General features: G+C 45.3%; 1 protein-coding gene across 1 annotated transcript in view; it reads left to right on the top strand.

The window, feature by feature from the left end:
• LMF1 (lipase maturation factor 1) overlaps positions 1-23,082 on the top strand; it is a 160,555-nt gene that overhangs the window by 112,290 nt on the left and 25,183 nt on the right. Inside the window, exon 7 of the mRNA XM_053364122.1 lies at positions 21,852-22,035. Coding sequence (XP_053220097.1) covers positions 21,852-22,035 — 184 coding nt within the window. The remainder of the gene's footprint in view (positions 1-21,851; positions 22,036-23,082) is intronic.

The following is a 23,082-nucleotide window of genomic DNA, read 5'->3' as shown; positions in this document are numbered from 1 at the left end:
AGCGGAGACGCGAACCTGGTTCACCAGATTACGAGTCTACCGCTCTTAACCACTACACCACACTGGAAGGCCAATGGGGTGGTTGCCCTGGGTGCACAAAATTAGGGGCACAAAATTTCAACACCCGGTGCTGCGTCAGTACAGCTGCATGCTTCCGTTGCTGGGCCTTGCTGAAAACGGCTTCTGCATGTAAATCAGGAAGGATCTCTGCAGCTGCAATCTCCTGGGTGATGCGGATGCCCTTAGACAGTTGAATGTGCATGTGTACTCTGTCAGTTTCTCTCCCACCCACCCCCTTCACGTGGCCCCGGGTGCTGGCAACCCACGCTATGCCACTGGGAGCCTTCAAGAGGGATGAAGGTAGTCCTGGCAACTGGACTGTTAGTCCTGGCAACTGCTCCAGAGGGCAAGACTTACTGAGAGTGTCTCTGGCTGTATGTACGTTGCCTTGAATAAAAAGTTAACTTCACACCGGCTTTGCTTCTTTGACTTACTTGCATCTGACTCTAGCCCTGACATTGTGCTTCTTCATAGCAGTTGCTGGGAAGTGCTGGAGGGGGGGGGATGCTGCTGCAGTTCTGCTTGTGGTTTCCCAGAAGAGGTATCTGATTGGCTGCTGTGGATACAGGATGCTGGCCTGGATGGGCCACTGGCCTGATCCACCAGGGCTCTCCTTAGGTTCAGTGCATGGAGCCTGAAACTTAACACAGCTTGCCTTTGTTCGCCCTGCGGATGCTGGCTGGTATTAGTTCGCCAACACACGGGTTATATTTTGCAGTAGTCAAGGAGGTGGCGACGGTGAGGGAGACGGCCCTCTCCTGTTGGCCGAACGAGCGCATTTAATTAGCTGCTGCTGCTTCAGAGTTCCCTCCCCCCTCCACACCACCCCTAATTTATTTTTCAATCATTTAAAAGTGTCTCCCCTCCCTGGTGCCGTAAACTCTATTTTGACTGTGGCTGCAAGATCCCCTTTGGGCGTCATTCAAATTGTACCGAACTGCCCCCCCCCGCCTCTCCCCATACGTTGCTGGTTTCTCTCAAAATAAACCTGCCCCTGGCTTTTGACAAGCTCTAATGAAAAACAAATTGTTATATTACTTAAAAAAATAATTTGAAGGAAGCCTGAATTAGTTGTCGAGGTGGGAAAGTTTCGGCTACTTGAAAACAGAGTTTGGGAAGGGTATTTATTTTAAACTGTTTAGGCCGGCATGCTCTCTGGGATAATATACAGGCCTGTTTGTTTCACGGCGCACCTCGCCCGAGACGTGAATCATGCCTTTTTAATCATGGCGTGAGCTTGATTAATTGGAAAGGGTCAAGCGAATGGGACCATTACCAGCTCTGGAGAAGTGGAGTCGCTGCTTGCCTGGCGCACTCAAACTCTGCTTTAGCAGCGGTGGGATGCACAATTAATCATACAGTAGGTCGCTTGGAAAATGAAAAAGAGCAACTCCTACCCCCCCTTTTTAAACACGTAGAAATAGAATGTGCCTGTTCAAAAGGCTGTTCCAGAGCAGGGCTCAGGCCGCAATCCAGTGGTAGATGATTGGCTTGGCATGCAGAAGATCCCAGATTCACTCCTTGGCCTCTCCAGGTAGGGCGGAAAAGACTACCTGAAACACTGGTGAGCTGCTGCCAGTCAGTGTAGACAATAAGCCAATGGCCTGACTCAGTATAAAGCAGTTTGCTTTGTTCCTGCATCTTTGGGGAAAGGCCGTAGGGCAATAGAAGAGCATCTGCTTTGCATGCAGAAGGTCCCAGGTTCAATTCCCGGCATCTTCAGGTAGCGCTGGAAATGTTCCCCTGACACCCTGGAGAGCTGCTGCCAGTCAGTGTTGACAACACTGAGCTAGATGCACCAATGATCTGACTCTGGATAAGGCAAATTCCTGTAATCTTTTCTTCCTGGATTTCTTAGGAATAGGTGGTTGGATGAGGAACCCTCCCAACATTTCTCAGGTGCTTACATTCTAAAAGGGCTTGGCTGTGAGTTAGTAGCTCACTTTTGCTACTGTTTCCTCTGAACTGACCATCTGTTTTTCCTGAATGGACAAAATAGGTTGACGAAAAGCAGTATTAAGTCCTGTTGACCTGATCAGATGTGTTAGAATGATATGCGTGCAAATTAAGGACCCGATTCAATGAATGCTTTTAATTTGTCTACTGGTAAAAGCATTGGGCTGTAACCAAGTTCTAATCAGAGTAGACCCAGTGAAGAAAAAAGGGACCTAATTTCATCAAGACCATCAAATTGAACAGGTCTACTCTGAGTATGCCTAACATTGGATATAACCAAATATGTCTTCTTATGAGGTATACTGTAAATACTGGGTTTTTCCCTTTGCAGTTTTTCCCTTTGGATACTTTATAAGTATCCAAACATGATTAAAGGAAATAAAATGTGTTATTTACTTGAAAAGAAACAGTTAGCTGTGTGAAAGAAGCCACCCTTGTTGAATTGGGACTTGGCTTATAGGCTCTTATGTTGCTGCATTCAAATGTTCTTACGAAAATTGCTTGCAATAATGTCTCTATTGGGGAAAAATTCCATTCAGAAATGTATACTGTATATTAAGACAAAGGCACACTAAAATGCTGATAAATTTTTGTTGTTTAGTCGTTTAGTCGTGTCTGACTCTTCGTGACCCCATGGACCAGAGCACGCCAGGCACTTCTGTCTTCCACTGCCTCCTGCAGTTTGGTCAGACTCATGTTTGTAGCTTCGAAGACACTATCCAACCATCTGGTCCTCTGTCGTCCCCTTCTCCTTGTGCCCTCCATCTTTCCCAGCATCAGGGTCTTTTCCAGGGAGTTTTCTCTTCTCATGAGGTGGCCAAAGTATTGGAGCCTCAGCTTCAGGATCTGTCCTTCCAGTGAGCACTCAGGGCTGATTTCCTTCAGAATGGATGCGTTTGATCTTCTTGCAGTCCATGGGACTCTCAAGAGTCTCCTCCAGCGCCATAATTCAAAAGCATCAATTCTTCGGCGATCAGCCTTCTTTCTTCCCAGGAGAACTCTGGGAATTGTAGCTCTGGGAGGGGAATAGGGGCTTCCTAACAACTCTCACCACCCTCAATAAACTACAGTTCCCAGGATTCTTTTTTGGGGGAGGGGGGAACCATGGCTGTTTAAAGTGGTATCATACCGCTTTAAATATATGGTGCAGATGGAACCTTGGTTTGGATGTATTTTTCCCCTTTTGCCTTTCCCCCCGGGGGGCGGTTGTCAGCTTATTCAGTTCCTTTAATGCGCTCTTATTTATTATTATGCACTATCTTGATAATCAGCAAGGCTGGATTGGTTGGATCCATAAAGGTAACTGTCTCGTGATGACACCTTGGAGATAACCCCCTTTCAAAGAAGGTCCTCTTCATTTAGATTTCAGTTCAGCCCTTTGTTGTCCTTCCTGCCCTGCATGGAGAGAGAGCCGGAGTGACAGCGTTTTTCTCTCCCCCTTGCAAAACACGATACTGGAGAGAGCATCAAAGGTCTGGGCGCACAGGCGTTGCAGGAAAAATGCCTGCCGGAAAACCCTGCTTTCTTCCGGCTGCTCAGAGTAAATGATACCCCGAAGGAGGACCAACTTCAGAGGCTCCATTCCCCGTAGAGCTCTAAAAATAAATCAGGTATATAAACACCTCTTGTCTGAAGTCTGACTGGTCCAGGTGAAATAAGTGTCTGTAACGCAGACTTCCTGTAGGCCCACAGCATCCACAGTGTGGATGCACAACCTCAGCTTGAACCCCACCATGGGACAGAGATGCATCGTTAGTATGATATTTAGCAAAATGGAGAGCAATTTGCAGGTGGAACGGAGATTTCAAAGGGCCCATGAGGAAGGCTTTGAAAGCATCAAGCCTTGCTGGAAAGGTATCTTTCAGGTTACATATGCTTCAGGTTACAGACTCCGCTAACCCAGAAATATTACCTCGGGTTAAGAACTTTGCTTCAGGATGAGAACAGAAATCGTGCTCCGGCGGCACGGCAGCAGCAGCAGGCCCCATTAGCTAAAGTGGTGCTTCAGGTTAAGAACAGTTTCAGGTTAAGAACAGACCTCCAGAACGAATTAAGTTCTTAACCTGAGGTACCACTGTAATATTAATCATCCTTCACCAGCCTGGTGCTCTCCAGATAGATCTCTTGGATTGCAACTTCCATTTGCCGCAGCCCGTCCAGCTGATGGGAGTTAAAAACATAACCTTCTGCATACAAAGTGAGTGCTCTACTGCCTTTCCCTCCTGCATTTTCAAAGCACCCCCCCAGCAGTAAGAGTATCACATAAGGGACTTCCGGAGGCGGCGCCAACGGCAATGGCAGTCTCCTTCTAGCTCGGAGGGAGAAGCTCCGCGGAAATCGGGTCTGTCCGCTACAGTGAAGCGGAGACCCTTGTGAAAATCACAGGCAGGAGAAGCCTGTGACCGTGGGACTCGGCGGGCACCTGCAGCGCCCCCCGGATTAGCGAAGGGAACCCGTTAGGGGCTCCGGAGCGCAACGGGAGTTTGGCGCGGTGCTGAGAGTCAATCGCTTTTTCCGTGGGGTGAAGCCGCACAGCTGTTGCCGGAGAGCGCTGACCTTTTTCCTGTGACAATTCGGCTGCAAAACAACTACCCGTGAGTAGGTGAAGTTTAAGAATTGGGACTTAAAGGAGAAAAAAAGGATTAATTCGGCACTGAAGCGGGAAGGTGTAAACAGGAAGTCCGCCTTTCCGTTTTCTGTACACAGTTCAAAGCAAAGACTCTTTAAGCTAAAGATCTAGAGAGCGGTGTTTTAAAAGCTTCAAATCCGAACATCAAAGTAAAAGAACTTCCCCCCCCCAGGCTACTGGAGGGGGGGGAGAGAGGGAAAAGTGACTTTTTCACTTGTGGAAAAAAATAGAGACAATTATCTAACTCCTGGGAACGGACTGTCAGGTCCACTAGAATTGTTGCACTGAGAGCCGCACTATTTATAGACAATGTAACTTTTTAATGGTTAACTCTGCAAAGGAGATACTTGTTGAAGGTCTTCTCTGGATTTGAAACTGTTGCTTGCTTTCTTGAGGGGGACTTAGGAAAGCTGGAAAAGATTCTTTATTGTAACTTTTATGACTGCTACAGTGTCCCCCTAGAGGAACATTGAAATTGCACACCCAGCTGGGGGATTTTTCCATTCTTGACTCTGGGGATTTTCCACGGTAAGACTTGACCGTGGGATTGACCTTGATTCATAGACAAAAGTGTGATGACTGATAGGACAACAAGATCGGGCAAGGCTAGAGTGCAGCAGCCCAGCACAGTTTCCCAGCAAAGTAGATCATCTGTTCCCGGCCCTCCTGTGACACGGGGAAGATTTTGCACAAGCTGGGTCAAAAGGAATGGCTTCAGAAGGGGATTTTACTTCTGTGTTAAATAAAATTTATGAAAAATTGGAAGGCCTAAGCAAACAAGTTACTGAACAATCAACTAAAATAGACCGGAATACTGCCAGCATTAATAATTTGGGACAGAAGGTGAATTCCAATACAGAATCTATTGAAAAATTGCTGGAAGAATCTGCGTCTAATCGAAAAATAGCTGAGGAAGCAAAAGAAAAAGCAGTGGCTGTAGAGGAAGAAATAAAACCGATGCACAAGCAGATTGGGGATCATCAGTCACTTCTGTCTATGATTGAACTGAGGGAGAAACAGACCAATCTGAGGATTAGGGCAGTACCAGAACTTGAAAAAGAGAAATTTGGAAAATTTTGGAATTTGGAGGTGGAGCAAGACTTTAGGATAGTAAGTGCGTTCAGACTTGGAAGAGGAGGGAGAAAAAACAGGGTGAGAGACTGTTTGGTTACCCTCCGAACGAAAGAAGAGAGAGACAAAATACTGAGTGCGCACTTCCAGAAGACTTTGGAGATCAACGATTCGAGAGTGGAGATTTTTAAGGATATTCCGAAACATCTATTGGATCTTAGAACCAACTACGGAGATCTGGTGGCCCTACTGAGAAGAAACAGAATTGTTTTTAGGTGGGAATTCTTTTACCTTTAAAGGGAAAAAGTTCAAAATAAGATCAGTGGAAGACAAGGGAAAATTTTTGAGAGACCACGAAGAAGACCTGCAAAAAGAAGTTCTAGAAGAGCTAAGAGCTTTAAGATCAGGAGTACTAGACATAGTACCACCACCTTTGGGACTGGACAAACTAAAAAAAGTGATACCACCGTCAGAACAAGAAGAACTTTTGGGAGCAGTTGGAGGAGAATAGAATAACTACACCATGTCTCTGCAATTATTAAATTGGAACATTCATGGATTTAACTCCCCGGAGAAGAGGAAGAAAGTCTTTCATTTATTAAAAAAGGAACAATTGGACTTAATTTGTTTACAAGAAACACATGTGATAAGGCTACATAGGAAAGTACTGATTAATAAAAGATTGGGCCAAGAGTTTATCTCATCTGACAAGGTTAAAAAGAGAGGAGTTGTTATTTATGCTAAAGAGAGCCTATCACCGAAATTTGTTTTTAAAGATGAACAAGGAAGATTTGTGGCAATTGAGATTCAATCACAAGGAGAAAAATTTCTGATTGTAGGAGTTTATGCACCAAATGAGGGGAAATCTGAATTTTTCAAGAAATTGCATGAGACATTGCTAGACTATATGGACTACAACATCATTATGATGGGAGATATGAATGGAGTGGTATCTACAAATATGGACAAGTCACAGAGACAGGTTGTAACTAAAGATGGCAGACTACCAAAAACTTTTTTTGAATTGACTGACAATATGGACTTGATTGACATCTGGAGAACTAAGAACCCCCTTGGAAGAGAGGGAACATTCTTCTCTGAAGCCAAAATGACATGGACAAGAATTGACCAAATATGGATAACCAGAGGATTGGCACCTAAGACTCGAAAAGTGGAAATTTGCCCAAAAACTTGCTCCGGCCATAATGCGGTGAAGATGGAGATGAAACTAACACCAATCGGTTCCTTCAGATGGAGGATGAATGACACCTTATTTAGAGATCAAGAGGTTACCAAGAAGGCCCAAAAAATCTTGAGAGACTATTTTGAGATAAATTTGAATACCACAGTTGAAAAAAGAGTAATCTGGGACGCAAGCAAAGCGGTCATGAGAGGGTTTCTGATTCAACAGAACGTAATAAAGAAGAGAATTCAAAATGAGAAAAAAGATAAAATCTTGGAAAAAATAAAAGGAGAGAAGAAATTAAGAGCGAAACCAAAGTCGCAAGAGATTCTGAGAGAAATAAAGCTATATCAAGTACAATATATGAAAATGATAAATTAGGAAGTAGAATGGAAAATTAAGCAGCTGAGACAAAAGACATTTGAATCGGCTAATAAATGCGGGAAACTGCTAGCTTGGCAGATGAAAAAAAGACAAAAATTAAACACTATCACAAATCTGGAGGTGGAAGGAAAGAACATACAGAATCCATTGGAGATTAGAAAGTGCTTCCAGAGATACTTTAAACAACTATATACACAAGGGCCACAGAAAGAGACTGATTTAGACCAGTTTTTAAGAACAAATGGATTACAAAAAATCTCTCAAGAAAATAAGAGAATGTTGAACCACAAAATTACAGAACAGGAGGTAGAAGGTGCCATTCAGAACATGCAGTTGGGTAAATCTCCAGGGCCGGATGGTCTAACCTCCAAATACTATAGATCTTTGAAAGACTGGTTAATTCAGCCACTAAAGGAGGTCTGTAATGAAATTTTGGAGGGGAAAAAGGCGCCAGAGTCGTGGAAGGAAGCTTACATTACACTTATACCGAAAACTGAGTCTGAAAAGACACAACTCAAGAACTACCGCCCCATATCCCTGCTTAATGTGGATTACAAAATTTTTGCTGATATCTTGGCTAACAGATTAAAAAAGGTATTAGTCGAAGAGATACATAAAGACCAAGCTGGCTTTCTTCCAGGTAGACATCTGTCTGACAATACGAGGAATATAATTAACATTTTGGAGAAGCTGCAAGTGAACATCAATACCAAAGCAGTTTTAATTTTTATAGATGCGGAAAAAGCCTTTGATAATATTTCTTGGAATTTTATGAAGAAAAATCTTCAGGGAATGGGGTGGGCCAAGGGTTTGAAAATGGTATAAGTGCAATTTACTCAGAACAAAAGGCTAAGTTAATAGTCAATAATGTGATGACAGAGGAATTTAAGATAGAGAAAGGGACACAACAAGGCTGCCCAATTTCCCCATTGCTTTTTATTTCGGTTCTGGAGGTTTTGCTGAATATGATTAGAAGGGACCGTCTGATTAAAGGTATTCAGGTCGGAGCCAAACAATACAAATTGAAAGCTTTTGCAGATGACCTAGTTTTGACGTTACAGGAGCCAGAATCTAGTACGAAAAGAGCATTAGAACTGATTCAAGAATTTGGTCATGTGGCAGGATTTAAGATGAACAAGTCAAAAACTAAAGTGCTTGAGAAAAAATTTACACCAATTGAGAAAGAGAGGTTTCAGAAGGAGACAGGTTTAACATTAGTTAAGAAAGTAAAATATTTGGGGGTTAATATGACTGCTAAGAATTTAAATTTATTTAAAGATAACTATGAGAAATGTTGGATAGAAGTGAAAAAAGATTTGGAAATATGGTCAAATTTGAAGCTTTCCTTGTTGGGTCGAATTGCAGCTATAAAGATGAATGTATTGCCAAAAATGTTATTTTTGTTTCAGTCATTGCAAATTTTGGACAAGATGGACTGTTTCAAGAAGTGGCAGAAAGATATTTCTAGATTTGTCTGGCAGGGCAAGAAGCCCAGAATAAAATTTAAAATACTAACTGACGTAAAGGAAAGAGGTGGATTTGCCCTGCCGGACCTTAAACTTTACTATGAATCAGCAGCATTCTGCTGGTTGAAAGACTGGCTGCTTCTTGAGAACACAGACATTTTGGACTTAGAAGCCAGTCACATGCCTGTGGGAAACCAGCAAGCAGGACCCCAGCAAAAGAGGACTCTCTCCCCTCCTGTGGTTTCTGGCAACTGGTATTCAGAGCCATTGCTGCCTCCAGCTGTGGAGGCACAGCATAGCCCTTGTGGTTAGTAGCCATTGAGAGCCTTTTCCTCTGTGAATTCTTCCAGTCCTCTTTTAACGCCATCCAAGTTCGTGGGCCATTCTTGCCCTCTTGTGGGAGCAAGTTCCATAGGTTAACTCTGCACTGCATGGAGAAGCTTTTTTATCTGTCCTGAATCATCCAACATTCAGCTTCATGGGCTGCCCACGAGTTCTAGTGTTATGAGAGAGAGAGAGAGAAAACATTTCTCCAGAGGTAATCCAAAACATCTGTAGGGCATCATGTTGGCGAAGCCTGGGAGTTCAACGAATGACATCAATATATGACTAACTCTTGTTTTCCCCAAACCTGCGTATTGCAAGAGAAACCAAAGAAGCAAGCGTGCCTTGAAAAAGGAGCAACACCTAGCATTTATAGGGCACTTGGAGGTGTTCAAAGCACTCTGCCTTAGTCGCCATCGTGCCAAATGTGCATTTCATAAGGGAGAAAGGCTTCTTTGGGATGGTTGCCTTGGCGGGACAGGGGAACTCTGCCGTTCAAAAAGAACCAACTTTTGTGTTCCACACCATGTTTATCCTCAGCCTTCAAGCTCCACCTGTGATTCCCCCACATGTGTCCTACGCAAGGCTGCAGTAAATTAAAAATGCTGCGGGGAATTGTGCAGAAAACACTTCCTCTTCCTCCTTGGCTGACCTTGCAACATCTGGACTCCGTCCCCCATGGGCCACCGAGCGTTTTGCCCTCAGATTGCTTCTTTAGCATTCCCCTCCTTGTTCTCCCCTCCCCTCTTACTGATCTGCTTCTGCTTTCACTGTTGCTGGCAGAACCAGGAGAGTCAGGGGTGGGGAACTTCTGGTCCACCAACACCTTGCTGGGCTCCAGCAGCCAGCAGGGCCAGTGTTCAGGAGCATCAGAACATGAGACGAGTCCTGCTGGATCAGGCCAATGGCCCACCAAGTCCAGCATCCTGTTCTCACAGTGGCCAGCTAGATGCCTGTGGGAAACCTGCAAGTACAGAGGCACTCTCTTCTCCCCTGTGCTTTCCAGCAACTGGTATTCAGAAGTATTGCTGCTTCTGACCATGGAGGAAGAGCTTAGTTATCATGGCAGCTTCCTATGTTACGGTCTAAGCCATTGCTTTATTCAAGGGCAAGACTACATTGACTTGCAGCCACTCTCTAGGGTTCCAGGCAGGAGTCTCTCCCAGCCCTGCCTGGAAATGCCATTGGGGAATCGAACATGGGACTTTCTGCATGCAAAGCAGATGCTCTAACCACTGAGCTACAGTCCTTCCCCTTCTCCACAGCCAGTCTGGAAATGCAGTCTACTAGCCTCTTGGCATGCTGACAAAAGGCTGGGAATTTTTGCAGGCTTTTCAACAAGGCTGCAAAGCTAAAGAGCTTTTTCCTAGAACACTGAAAAGTAGAAAATGTTTTAGCTCTGTCGCGGGACAGGAGCCACACACTGGTTGGTTGTATCTCACAAAGTCCCCCCAGAGCAAATTGATGATGGCATTGGTATGTCGAGATGGGGGCCCTGCACACTGACCACCCCCCAACTGTCCCATTCCAAGGCCACACTTGGCCGCTGAGCCCGCACCCCGTGCGAGACATCCCTACCTCGCTGAGGCACCCTGCGGCTGTGATTCCGGGAGGGCTCGATTATGACAGATCTGGCCCTGGAACCAAAAGAGAGGTTGGACGTGTCCCTTGCAGGACGAGGCTTTTACGCACGATGTGAGCTGGGTGCTTTCCAAAACGCACAGGATGTTTGGAGTCTCTGTGATCTGAGGGCATGCTGGTTTAACAGGACAAGATGCCGTCCCCCTTGCAGATGGCTCGAAAATGGTGTCCTTATTTTCTCGTTTTAAAAAAGAGGCAAATGGGATGGAAGTGTTTTGGGGGCTTGGGGGTAAGTACAGAAAGCCTCAGCAAAAGGCAACGGCTCCTTGAGGCTTGTCGTGGATGGTCTTGAGGAATGTTTGTGATGCGTCATTTCTTGCTGTTTCCCAGCCACAAGATACAGCAGGCTTCGTGCTCAGAATGCACTAGGCTAGATTAACTGAGTCCCTGAATCCATTCGACAATCTCTGAATGACACCTGAAAGTCATTCTTAGAATTTCTGGGTGAACTGATTGTCAATTAAGCTCCATTTGTGCCACTGTCAGTCAGTGTAGACCAAGGGTGGCTATCCAGAGGCCCTCCAAATGTTCATAGAATTATAGAATCGTAGAGTTGGAAGGGACCCCAAAGGTGATTTCGTTCAACCCCCTTCAATGCAGGAATCTCAACTAAAGCATCCAGGACAGATGGCCGTCCAATCTCTGCCTAAAGACCTCCAAGGAAGAAGAGTCCACCACCTCCCAAGGGAGACCATTCCACTGCAAACAGTTCTTGCTATCGGAAAATTCTTCCTGATGTTTAGTGAGAATCTCCTTTCTTGTAACTTGAAGCCATTGGTTCGAATTCTCCCTCCAGAGCAGGAGAAAACACGTTTGCTCCATCTTCTATGTGACAGCCCTTTAGATATTGGAAGATGGTTACCATATCACCTCTCAGTCTCCTCTTTACTGGGCTAAGCATAACCAGCTCCTTCAACCAGTCCTCATAAGGCTTGGTTTCCAGGTTTGGTGTTACTGGACTACAACTCCCAGCCACCCAGAATGCCCAGTGGTCAGGGATGGTGATAGTCATAGGTCTGGAGGGCCACAGATTTTCCAGCCGCAGGCTGCCAAAAACACCAAGTTGATGGAGCAGCTCCCCCGCGAGTAATGGTTGCAGCCCTTGGGACGATTTATTTAGAGAAAAGGTAAGAGGTGACCTTACAGATACTTATAAAATTGTGCATGCCATGGGGAAAGTGGACAGAGAAAAGCTTTCCCCCATCTCTCATAATGCTAGAACTCATGGCCATTCAAAGAGGCTGAGCATTGGAAGATTCAGGACAGATAAAAGAACGTCCTTCGCGCAGCACAGAGTTAAACTATGGAATTCATTTCCAGAAGAAGTAGTGATGGCCACCATCTTGGATGACTTTTAAAGAGGATTAGACAAAGAGGAGGAGACTGCCGATGGCTACTAGTCATGCTGGTGGGGCGAGAGCTCTTGTGTTCGAATCCTGCCTGTGGGCTTCCCGTTGGGGCATCTGGTTGATCCCTGTGAGAATGGAATGGTGGACGAGATGAGCTATTGGCCTGATCCAGCAGGGCGCCTCTTGTGCTCTTCTGTTCTTATGGCATCTTCAACAGCTGGATGTCACTGAAACGTGAGGCTTTGGTCCAAGCGATGGCTCTCTTCCCGCTGTCCCGAGGAGCTTGTTTCAATTGCAGTGGGAACGCGGATGCCTCCTGGCTTGTTTCCTGCCCTCAAATCAGTACAGCCTTGCTCCAGAGGGGCCCATTTGAACGCCGGCCGCACTGGGCTGGCCTCCCATCCCTCTGGCACCCGTCTGTAAACATGATGGTTTTGCAGACTCCTCCGGGGTTCCTTTTAGCTGTCAGAACAATTTTGTGCTGCCCAATCGTAGGGAAACCACACAAAACAATGTGTGTCCCGTGTTCTTAGCAGGATGACTCCGGCGGAGGAAAAGCACAAAGGAGCCAAGGTCTTCCAGCAGGGAGTGGTTTGCCTTGGAGTCTCCTCGATCTGTCACACCTGGATCTTGTCGTGCGTCTTGCAGATGATTCTTACAATCTTGCAAAAGATTGTTACTTGTCAAATGCATGTATTAAAGGCGTGCAGCCCCACCTTTCCCAATTGAATATGAACCAGCTGACAGTAAACATAGGACTAGTAAGGTGCTGTTGGGGGCCAGTGGAAGCTCCCCTTCTGAGATTAATAGCAAGCCCAGTTTATGTGTATAATTTTTATGAGGACTTTTAATGAGTTAAGTCTCCCCTCCTAATGCACTGTGCTCCCTGCAAAAATCCCACCCCTTCCAATTGCACTGCTGGTCCATCTAGCCTAGGGGGTCCCTAATGTGGCACCCTTGGACATAACACTGCCCACAGATCCCACCACCACCAAGGCCATCTGCCTGTCCCATTTTTAAGAAAACATTTTTGGGCTTTTGGTGGCTTTTCCTGCCATTTTCGGTCAGGCCTTATATGTTTCTGTCAGGGTGGTGTAGGTGTTTTTTTCTGGGTGTGTTTTTTTTGGGCTGGTAATGTTTCTGAGCATCGTCATTTTTTCATCTGTGAAATGGGCTTTTGGTGGTGCCCACGACACTTCTCTTGGCCCAGGAACGGTTGGGGAACTCTTTATCTTATCTGGTCTGAGTGGCAGAGATTCTGTAGGGGCTAAGAGGCTAGTCTTTCCCAACAGCTGATACCTGAGATTCAGATATGTCAAGATGTCAAGGATTGATGTAGGGATCACCTGCTTGCCAAGGATATGCTCTACCATGGAGCTATACCCACCCCGCTCCCACCTTGAAAAATATATTCATAGGAACAGCCTTGTGCCAGGTGAGATGTCTTGTTCATCTAAGTCCCTGCTCTTGGCAGTGTTGCTCCTGGATCTTTGGCAGACAGCAGTTTTTTGGCCTTGCGATTACCAGAGATCTCATAAATTGAATGGAGATGCTGAGATAGAACCCTGCGTGCATGCTAGGCTCTCTTCCTTCACCTCTTTCCTTAACTGTTCCCCTATGACCAGGAGATGCTGAATAGCAGATATGCAAGTATTTATAAATATTCTTACTTTTTCTATAATTCAGAAGTTGTGTGTGTGTGTGTGTGTGTGTGTGTGTGTGTGTGTGTGGAGTTCGTTAACGGAATATGTTCAGCTTGGGTTTTCTGTTTTAAACCAACCTTGCAAGAGCCCCCTTGGTTAATTTTAAAATCTTGACTTGTGTAATGTGTTAGTGGAAGAAATGTGCCAAAAAGCATAGTTCCAAATGGGGGAAAGCAGGTTACCCCAGATTTTGAAATCTTGGCTCATGGCAATGCTGCACAGCCAGTCCAAGGGAAATATTGCCCTGCAGATGTTGCTGTGGGCCTGGAGTTACTCAAAATCATTTTATTACGAGTCAAACAAGTAGCCATGGGAAGAAACAGATCAAAGGAGCAGCTTCTTGTTTCCACGCGTGCATCAAATCAGTCAGCAGTGATCCTTCATTGAGTCCTATCTTGTAGATACTACTGTCCAATGCTAAGAGACAAGTGAAGCCTCGATCTAAATAACTTACGGAGATGGAAGGAGGGGGTTGAGAAACAATTGTCTTATTTGTTTCCCTCAATTCCTCAGATGAACCTAAGAAGACATCTGGCGTCTGGATCAGACCAATGACTCAACCAGTAGGTTGGTGGCATCCAGCTAAGTTCTACTCATGGTACACTTTTTGAAATGAATGGGCCATAGTTAGATTTGCCTATTTATTCCAGTGGATCTACTCTGAGTAGGACTAACGGTGCACACAACCTTCTGCTCTCACAGTGGTTAACCAGATGCTTCAATGAGAAGGAGACCACAAGCAGGGTCTGAGTGCAACTCTCCTCGCTTGCAATTTCCAGGAACTGGTGTTTGGAGGCCATGCGGCAAAAGATGGCCTGTGGTTCAAGGCATGCCCTTGGATTGGGTACCCAGTACCTGCTGGCGTTTTATTGTTTATAAAAATGTAAGGAAAGCCTGCTAGATCAGGCCAATAATACTCAGCATCCTCTTCTTACAATGGCCAACAGGATGCCCATGATGAAAAGCCCCCAAGCAGGACCTGAGTACAGCAGCAACTCTCTCCTAACAGCTGGTATTTTCCAGCAGCTGGTATTCAGAAACCTTGCTGCCTCCAACAGTGGAGGCAGGACATAGCCATCAGGGTCAGTAGTCCCTGTGGAGATCCAACGAATCTGAATGTTGGGAGAGTCAGGACAGATAAAAGAAAATACTTCATCACACAGCACAGAATTAAACTCTGGAATGCCAACAGGAGGCAGTGATGACCACCAACTTGGATGGCTTCAAAATAGGATTAGACAAATTCATGGAGAAGGCTATCAATGGCTACTAGCCACAATGGCTATACTCTGCCTCTACATCTGGGCACAGTATACTTCAGAACACCAGTTGCTGGAAACCACAAGAAGAGAGTTCCTTTTGCACCCTGGTCCATGTTGTGCGCTTTCCACAGGGTTGGCCACTGTGAGAAAAGCATGTTGGACAAGATGGGCCATTGGACTCATCCAGAAGGACCCTTATTCAGTTTTTATCCTTCATCAATTTGTCCAATCCCTGTTTAAAGTCATCCCAGTTAGTGGCCATCACTACATCTTTTCACTTTTGCCCAGGAAGGACTTTTTTTTACTGTGGCAGAAGTGAGAAATGAATTGTCGCCACAGGGGCATTCAACGTTTGTTTCACCCAGGCGAAGTCCTTTAGACTTCTCTTGAATGCTGTCACACATCTCTCCTCTGGCTGGATTTGCAATTTTGCTGTGGCTCTTGCTTTGGGGCAAAATTTCCCTGGTAACTCGGTAATTACTGGTTTCTGGACTGGAATATAAATCCCAATTGCTCAGATGGTGGTTTTTGCTCTATAACTGGTAATACCAACAGACTTGGATAAGAACCACTTGTGGGTTGGGATGACCTCCAAGACTTCCAGGTTTTTTTCCATCTTCTTGTCCTGTGTTTGATTAAAAGCTAATCAAGAATTTGCTTTAGTTCCATCCAAGTAAAATTGCTTCCCCAACCTTTGACCCAGATATGATCGTAACTTGGCCGACATTTCCAGGAGACAGGCAGTGAGTCTGCACTGCTTTGCTCCTGCCTCCAGAGAGCAAGTCCTACCTACTTCAGGGTGTGGTGTATCACACTGGTGTGACAAGAGAGTATGGCAAGTGTGGCAGGCAGATTCAAAGACTATCAGTATTATATTTTGAGAATGAGTCATGTTCTTATGTAGCCACATACTTTCTGGATGCCCTGTGATCATATTATAAAGTAGTTGTGTTCTGTGTTATAAATCAAGCACTGCTAGGAATTGTTTCTTTTTGTTTTCCAGTGTATTTCTTATCCCTTAAAAAATTGGTGTGGCACAAGCAAATTTTATTCTGAAAGTGTGGCCAACTGAAAAAAAAAGTTCAAGAACCACTGTCCTCCTTATATCTGAGTAAAGAGGGTTAAGATCCGGCTGCAAAAGAATCTCTTGGGTTCCAGTTTTGATTGCGTATTTTACATTCTACTACTTTTGTATGATCTGCTTGTGCATGGTTTAGGAAGCATGTTTACACATTTACAGCTCATTCCTTTCAGTCCTTAGATCTGGCAGTTTTACAAGCTTCACATAATGCAATGAAGCCACTCTTCCATGTGGCACCACCTACACTTTGGAACTCCCTGCCCATTGATATTAGGCCAACATCTTTGCTATACTGTTTTCAGCACCTGCTTTAAGGAAAAAAGTTTTAGCAAGTCTATCTTGACACATAAATTTGACATTCCTGCATTCTATGTGACCGTTTGGGGCCCTTGCAGCTCTACAATTGTACGGTTCTATTGCGTGTATTTTAATACGTAATTTTGTTTTATAAGGTATATTTTAAGACTCCTGTTTTTATTTTTTCAGGGGGTTTTAAGGACAACTTGTTTTTAACATCTGATTTTACTGGTGATTTTAATGTACATTTTTGTGTATAGACCACATAGAGGTATTTTGATGGTTGAGTGGCATATCAATATTGTTAAATGTGTGATGATGAAGTTAAAAAATAAGTTAAGTAATAACATATCAAAAGTGGGCTTAACCCACCAGTTCAGCCTTTCTCAAATTTGGTCCCAAAACGTTGTTGGACTACAACTACCATCATCTCTGACCACAGGCTCTGCTTGCTAGGGAGGATGGGAATTGTAGTCCAACAATATCTGGGGACCCGAGGTTGAGAAAGGCTGCACCAGTATATCATGATTTTCCTGGGATGATAATAGCGCCAGCTTATCCCACTATCTGATATCAGCCCGCTGAGCACCGTTAATTCCAAAAAGCGGAATGCGATTCCATTCAGGAAATTTAGGACCTGGTGGCCCCACCCAGCCGTGGGGATCCCTTCACTATATCAAGGAGGAAAGGGACTTTCCCTGGAGTCACAAACTCTACTCTAAGGGTTTCTCTGCATGAGGCCTGCGACTCTCCCATATCCTCTTCTCATGGCAGCCTTCCCACCTGCTTTCTGTGGGTTGACTCTCTTTACGTTTTGACACCTTTGGTGCTGCTGCTCCATCCAAGGCCATGTGTACATTTCTTCTGGCCCAGGCTGGCGGGCGGCTGGCGCGAAGCGAGGCAGGCGGGTGTCAGCAAGTGCAGCCAAAGATGGAAACTGGATACCCAAGTGCTGAGTTTGGGTTAAGAGCCCTGCTTTTGACAGGGCAATAAATTTCCTTTAACTTCTTGTTTTTTAAAGGAGAGACTTCTCTCTCTCTCTCTTCCCCTCTCCCTTTTTCTTTTTTTTCCTTTCTGCTTTCTTTTTTTAAAAAAACCCAACCTAAACTCCTATAAATTCCTGGAACTGACTTGGCTAGGCATCAACAGGGTTCACCTTGCTTGGTAAGATAATATATCTAGTATGCACTTGTAAAAGTTCGGGAGGCTGCCCCCGGATTGCCCACCGCTTTCCACAGCCTGTCACTGGCTTGAATTACTCCTTGGAAACTCCTTTGCTGTCCCATGTGCAATAGAGAAGTCAACGTGTTGTGGTTTTTCCAAGAACTACTTTCTGTCACCCTGAGGAGAGGGGGGTTACCTCTTGCTCGCCGTCTCCTTCCTAATGAGCAATCTAGGAGCCTGCCCTTAACGCAGCAAAATAACTCCTAGACTCAGTTCCATCCCAGAGGACCTGGAAGAACAAATATTGGTGGGTTTTTTGGGAGGCAGTGAAGTCCCTGATGTCATGGCTGATGCCTCAGGATCCTAATGTTGCTGAGAGGAAGGCCCTGATTTGGACAGTGCACCAGCCAACCCACTCAGCGGCTGGGGGGGAGGAACCCTCAGCACCCCCTTCCACACTCAACCTGCTTTTAAATATTGTGTTTTCATTGTTGTGACCCTCCCTGGGACCTTGGGGTAAAGGGCAGATTAACAAGAACAGGAGACCTTTACCCTTCAAGTCATCTGAATTAGGCACTCCTGGTTCAATTTTTAAAAATGACAAGTAACTGGGAGCACCTCCCTTCCAACTCTACAATTCTATGACCCCCCCCAAAAAAAGCAGTTTTACATTTTCATTGATGTGATCTGTAAATGGCACATGGGGCAACTAGGCTGTGTTGTTAGAGAAGGTAGGGACATTACACTGCCTTACACTGAGCCATTGGTCCATCTAGCTCAGTAGTGTCCACACTGACTGGCAGCAGCTCTCCAGGGTTTCCAGCAGGGGTCTTTCCACAGCCCTACCTGGAGATGCCGATCGTCGTGCCTGAGACTTTCTACATGCAAAAGCAGGTGCTGTACCACTGAGTTGCGGCTCTTTCCATAACTATAAAGTAAGATTCTAGTCCTCATGGATCTGAATGAAGGGTCGATTCAAGCGAAAGCTGCCTTAATACCATTGGGTCAGTTCTGCCTTGGCTGCATCTCCAGGGTTTCAGGCAGGGAGTCTTTTCACAACCCTACCATTCTCACAGTCATGAAGAAACAGCTGATTGAATAGGAACACAGGAAGCTGCCTCATACCACTGGCTCAGCTCTATCTACCTGGATAGCTCAGTTGGTTAGAACCGGGTGCTGATAATGCCAAGTTTGCAGGTTTGATCCCCATATGGCACAGCTGAGTATTCCTGCATTGCATTGGACTAGATGATTCTCAATGGTCCCTTCTAATTGACCAGTTCTATGGTTCTAATATTAATATACTGAATGGCAGTGGCTCTACCTGGCTGTGAGATTGAACCTGAGATCTTCTGCATGCAAAAGGTTCATCGGGGATCGAACCTGAGACCTTCTGCATGCAAAGCAGGTGCTCTACCACTAAGCTATGGCCCTTCCTCATAGTTTCCAGGGCACTCTGTTGCCCCTGTGGTGCCTTTTAGCCCACACACTAATAGCCGCCCCTGGTCTGTGCGCTGGAACAGTTTGCAAGTTGTTGTTACAGCTCCTTCTGGAAGGATATACTGTCTGGCGGAGATTATGAGTTTCTGGCTGGTACCTACCAAATGCCTATAATGATCTGCAATTAGGGTTCAAACCGTGTACGGACCTGTAAAAGATTTCTGACGGTACCTGCCCCATTTCCTAGCATTTGGGCTCCCTTGCCAGGGCTAAGGGGAGAGAAACACAAGGAATAATTGTTTGGGGGGCTGAAGGAGGGAAACCACTCTCACCCCCCCACCCAAATTAATCCAGCGAGAGCCATGAATCCACAGTATTTCATATCACACTTCATAAAACTCCAGTCATAATCCATAAAACTGACATTATTAGATTAAAAAAAAGAGGTCCCAGCTCCTCATTTCAGGCTTTTGCTCATTAGACATTCTGTAGTTTTATAACCTTACCGTTCCTACCCAATTACTGTGATTAATACTGTGCCTTAATAAAAGAAAACCTTTGCGATTCAGGAGCAGACTTGGGATGTGGGGGGAGCAGGTCTTGGTTTAAGGCGGCCTTTGCCAGCCTGATGCTCTCCAGATGTTTCAGACTACAGCTCCCAGAAGCCCCAGCATCACATGCTCATGCTGGCTAGGGCTGATGGGAGTTGTAGTCCTATGCATCGGAAAGCCCACCAGGCTTGCAAATGACGCCTTGATGTGAGGAAAAGATAGTGCTTCTGGGCCAGGACTGGAGAGCTTCTGACCGCCCAGAGGTTGCTGGACAACAGTTTCCGTCACCCCTGACCATTAGGCATGCTGGCCAGGATTGGTCGGAATGGAAGTCAGAAAAGATGTGGAAGGCAACAGCTTCCCTGTCCCTGATCTAACACCTACAGCCTGTTCCAGAGAGATTCCGCTAGTGTTTTTCTTAATTCTCTGTTACCCCTCGAAAGACCTGCTTGCCCCAGGCTGAAGAACCATATGTTTGACAGGTTCATAATTCCACCCTCATGTCAAAACCTCAGAGGCCAGGTTTTGAATCCTGTGATTATTTATTTATTTGATTACACACACACACACACACACACACACACACACACACACACACACTACAGCTGTTAGAAATAAGATTCTTCTTTTTCAATCTCCCAAGCAATAAAGCAAAAAAAAAAGAAGAAGAAGGAAAGGAAAACAGAACAGACCACCCAGTTACTACATATAAAGTAGTAAGGTGATCCTGTGTCAGAGGGGCAACTCAGGGAATTATTTTCTTCAAATTGCCTCAATATTGGAAAGGGGGGTGGCGGCGCAGGATTGCAATTGAGCAGAAGAAGTGAGAAATGTTAATGAAGTGGACTGCTTCATATTTGTGGATGTAGGTCATATAAAAGTAGGGGCGGGGGAATGGTGGCCAAAGACCCAAACTAACAGCGTGCATCATCATTCCCCTCCCTCTCTTTTAAGTGATGCAATAATGATGGCAATGACGAAGCATCTGTTTTCTAATGTGGATTCTCATGACTTTGGGTTTGAATCTCTGGTTGCTTTTAATGCATTCTGTACACCACCCAGGCATTTTATTCCATTTTTGTAAAGAGGAATCATAGAATTGTAGAACCAGAAGGGACTTCCGAGGGTCATCTAGTCCAACCCCCTGCAATGCAGGAATCTCAACACACGGTTCTCCCATCCAATGTGAAACCATACCGGATCCTGCTTAGCTTTGTTGTTGTTGTTTAGTTGTGTCCGACTCTTCGACTCTTCGTGACCCCATGGACCAGAGCACGCCAGGCACTCCTGTCTTCCACTGCCTCCCGCAGTTTGGTCAAACTCATGTTGGTAGCTTCGAGAACACTGTCCAACCATTTCGTCCTCTGTCATCCCCTTCTCCTTGTGCCCTCCATCTTTCCCAACATCAGGGTCTTTTCCAGGAAGTCTTCTCTTCTCATGAGGTGGCCAAAGTCTTGGAGCCTCAGCTTCAGGATCTGTCCTTCCAGTGAGCACTCAGGGCTGATTTCCTTAAGAATGTAGAGGTTTGATCTTCTTGCAGTGCATGGGACCCTCAAGAGTCTCCTCCAGCACCATAATTCAAAAGCATCAATTCTTCGGCGATCAGCCTTCTTTATGGTCCAGCTCTCACTTCCATACATCACTACTGGGAAAACCATAGCTTTAACTATACAGACCTTTTATGTCTCTGCTTTTTAAGATGCTGTCTAGGTTTGTCATTGCTTTTCTCCCAAGAAGCAGGCATCATTTAATTTCGTGACTGCTGTCACCATCTGCAGTGATCACGGAGCCCAAGAAAGTAAAATCTCTCACTGCCTCCATTTCTTCCCCTTCTGTTTGCCAGGAGGTGATGGGACCAGTGGCCATGATCTTAGTTTTTTTGATGTTGAGCTTCAGACAATATTTTGTGCTCTCCTCTTTCACCCTCATTAAAAGGTTCTTTAATTCCTCCTCACTTTCTGCCATCAAGGTTGTGTCATCTGCATATCTGAGGTTGTTGATATTTCTTCCAGCAATCTTAATTCCCATCATCCCTGACCACTGGTCCTGTTAGCTAGGGATCATGGGAGTTGTAGTCCCAAAACATATGGAGGGCCAAGTTTGTCTATGCCTGGTGTAGATAGCACTGAGTTAGATAGGCCAAGGACTTGGTTGGGTGTAAGGCAGCTTCTGAGGCCCCTCTTACTGTTTGCTTAGCACCTGTAACCAGCCACGAACTGCAATGCCTTGAGAAGAAAGCACTAATCTCCCCCTGACCACAAGCTGTCCATCTCCTCTTTCTTGCCCTTAGGTGCTCCTCATCGTGAGCGGAAACTTGAGCTTCCTTAACTGGCTGACCATCGTGCCAAGCATTGCCTGCTTCGACGATGCTGCCCTGGGGTTCCTTTTCAGCTCCAAAGAACAAGGCTTGAAGGCCAGAGTGCAAGAGATGCAAGCCGGAGAGGCAGAGGGGAAGACGGAGCCCTTGCGATGTGGTAAGTCCTTCTTGGACTGAAGCAATACATTGGTCTGATGGGAACACACAGACACCTATGTACACACAAGGTTCTTCGCCACCTGTGTTTATCCTCGCAACAAACCTGTGAAGTAGGTTAGGTTGGGAGACGGCGGCCAGCCCAACGAAGCGCTACTCAGAGTACATCCATTGAAATTAAAGAAAGGGTAAGGGTAAAAATAGACAGGTATACATAGATGTACATTATTAGTTTATTATTAATACAATTGATCTCTTAAGGTAATAGGTTTACTAGAGTGGAAAGATGTTGAAAAGGATGGGAAGTCAAAATTATGTACTTTATGATCTGAAGACTTACATTCTACTGTTTGAATTTTGTTTTGATAAGTTTGATATATAGATAATGACATGTTGTGGATATATGGATGCAATTATGGATAATAAAGCATTGGAAAAAAAGAAATTAAAGAAACTAAGTTAGTAATGCTCATTCGTTTCAATGTGTCTACCCTGAGAAGGACTAGCATTTGATATAAATAATAATAGTTATTTATTGCTGCAGGGACAATGTCCTATTTTCCCAGGCTCTGGGAATGCTGTATGGCTTCAACAATAGTATTCTGTTTGGTTGGTTGGTTTTAAGTTTCTAGCCCTCAGGATTGCATTACACACACATATATCTTGTTTTATTTATCCCACCTTTTCCTTCAAGATTTTCAGGATGGTGCACATGGCTGTCCCTCTTCTCATTTAATCCTCACAACAACCCTGTGAGGTATGTTAGTCTAAGAGATGGCACTGGCCCAAGGTCACCCAGTGAGCTTCATGGCTGAGTGGGGATGTGTACCCTGGTCTCCCAGGTCACAGTCCAATACTTTAACTACTGTACCACACTCTCTCTATATAGAGGCAGGCAGGCAGGCAGGCAGGCAGGCAGGCAGACAGACAGACAGACAGACAGACAGACAGACAGACAGACAGACAGGTGTGTAGTGATTAGAGTGCTAGACTGGGACCTAGGAGACCAGGATTCAAATCCCCACTCGCCCATGAAGGTCATTGGGCA

Source organism: Podarcis raffonei, chromosome 14 (genome assembly GCF_027172205.1).
Source record: "Podarcis raffonei isolate rPodRaf1 chromosome 14, rPodRaf1.pri, whole genome shotgun sequence".
NCBI lineage: Eukaryota > Metazoa > Chordata > Lepidosauria > Squamata > Lacertidae > Podarcis > Podarcis raffonei.
Note: the sequence above shows the minus strand (reverse complement) of the source record. Positions and strands in the feature narration are given on the sequence as shown.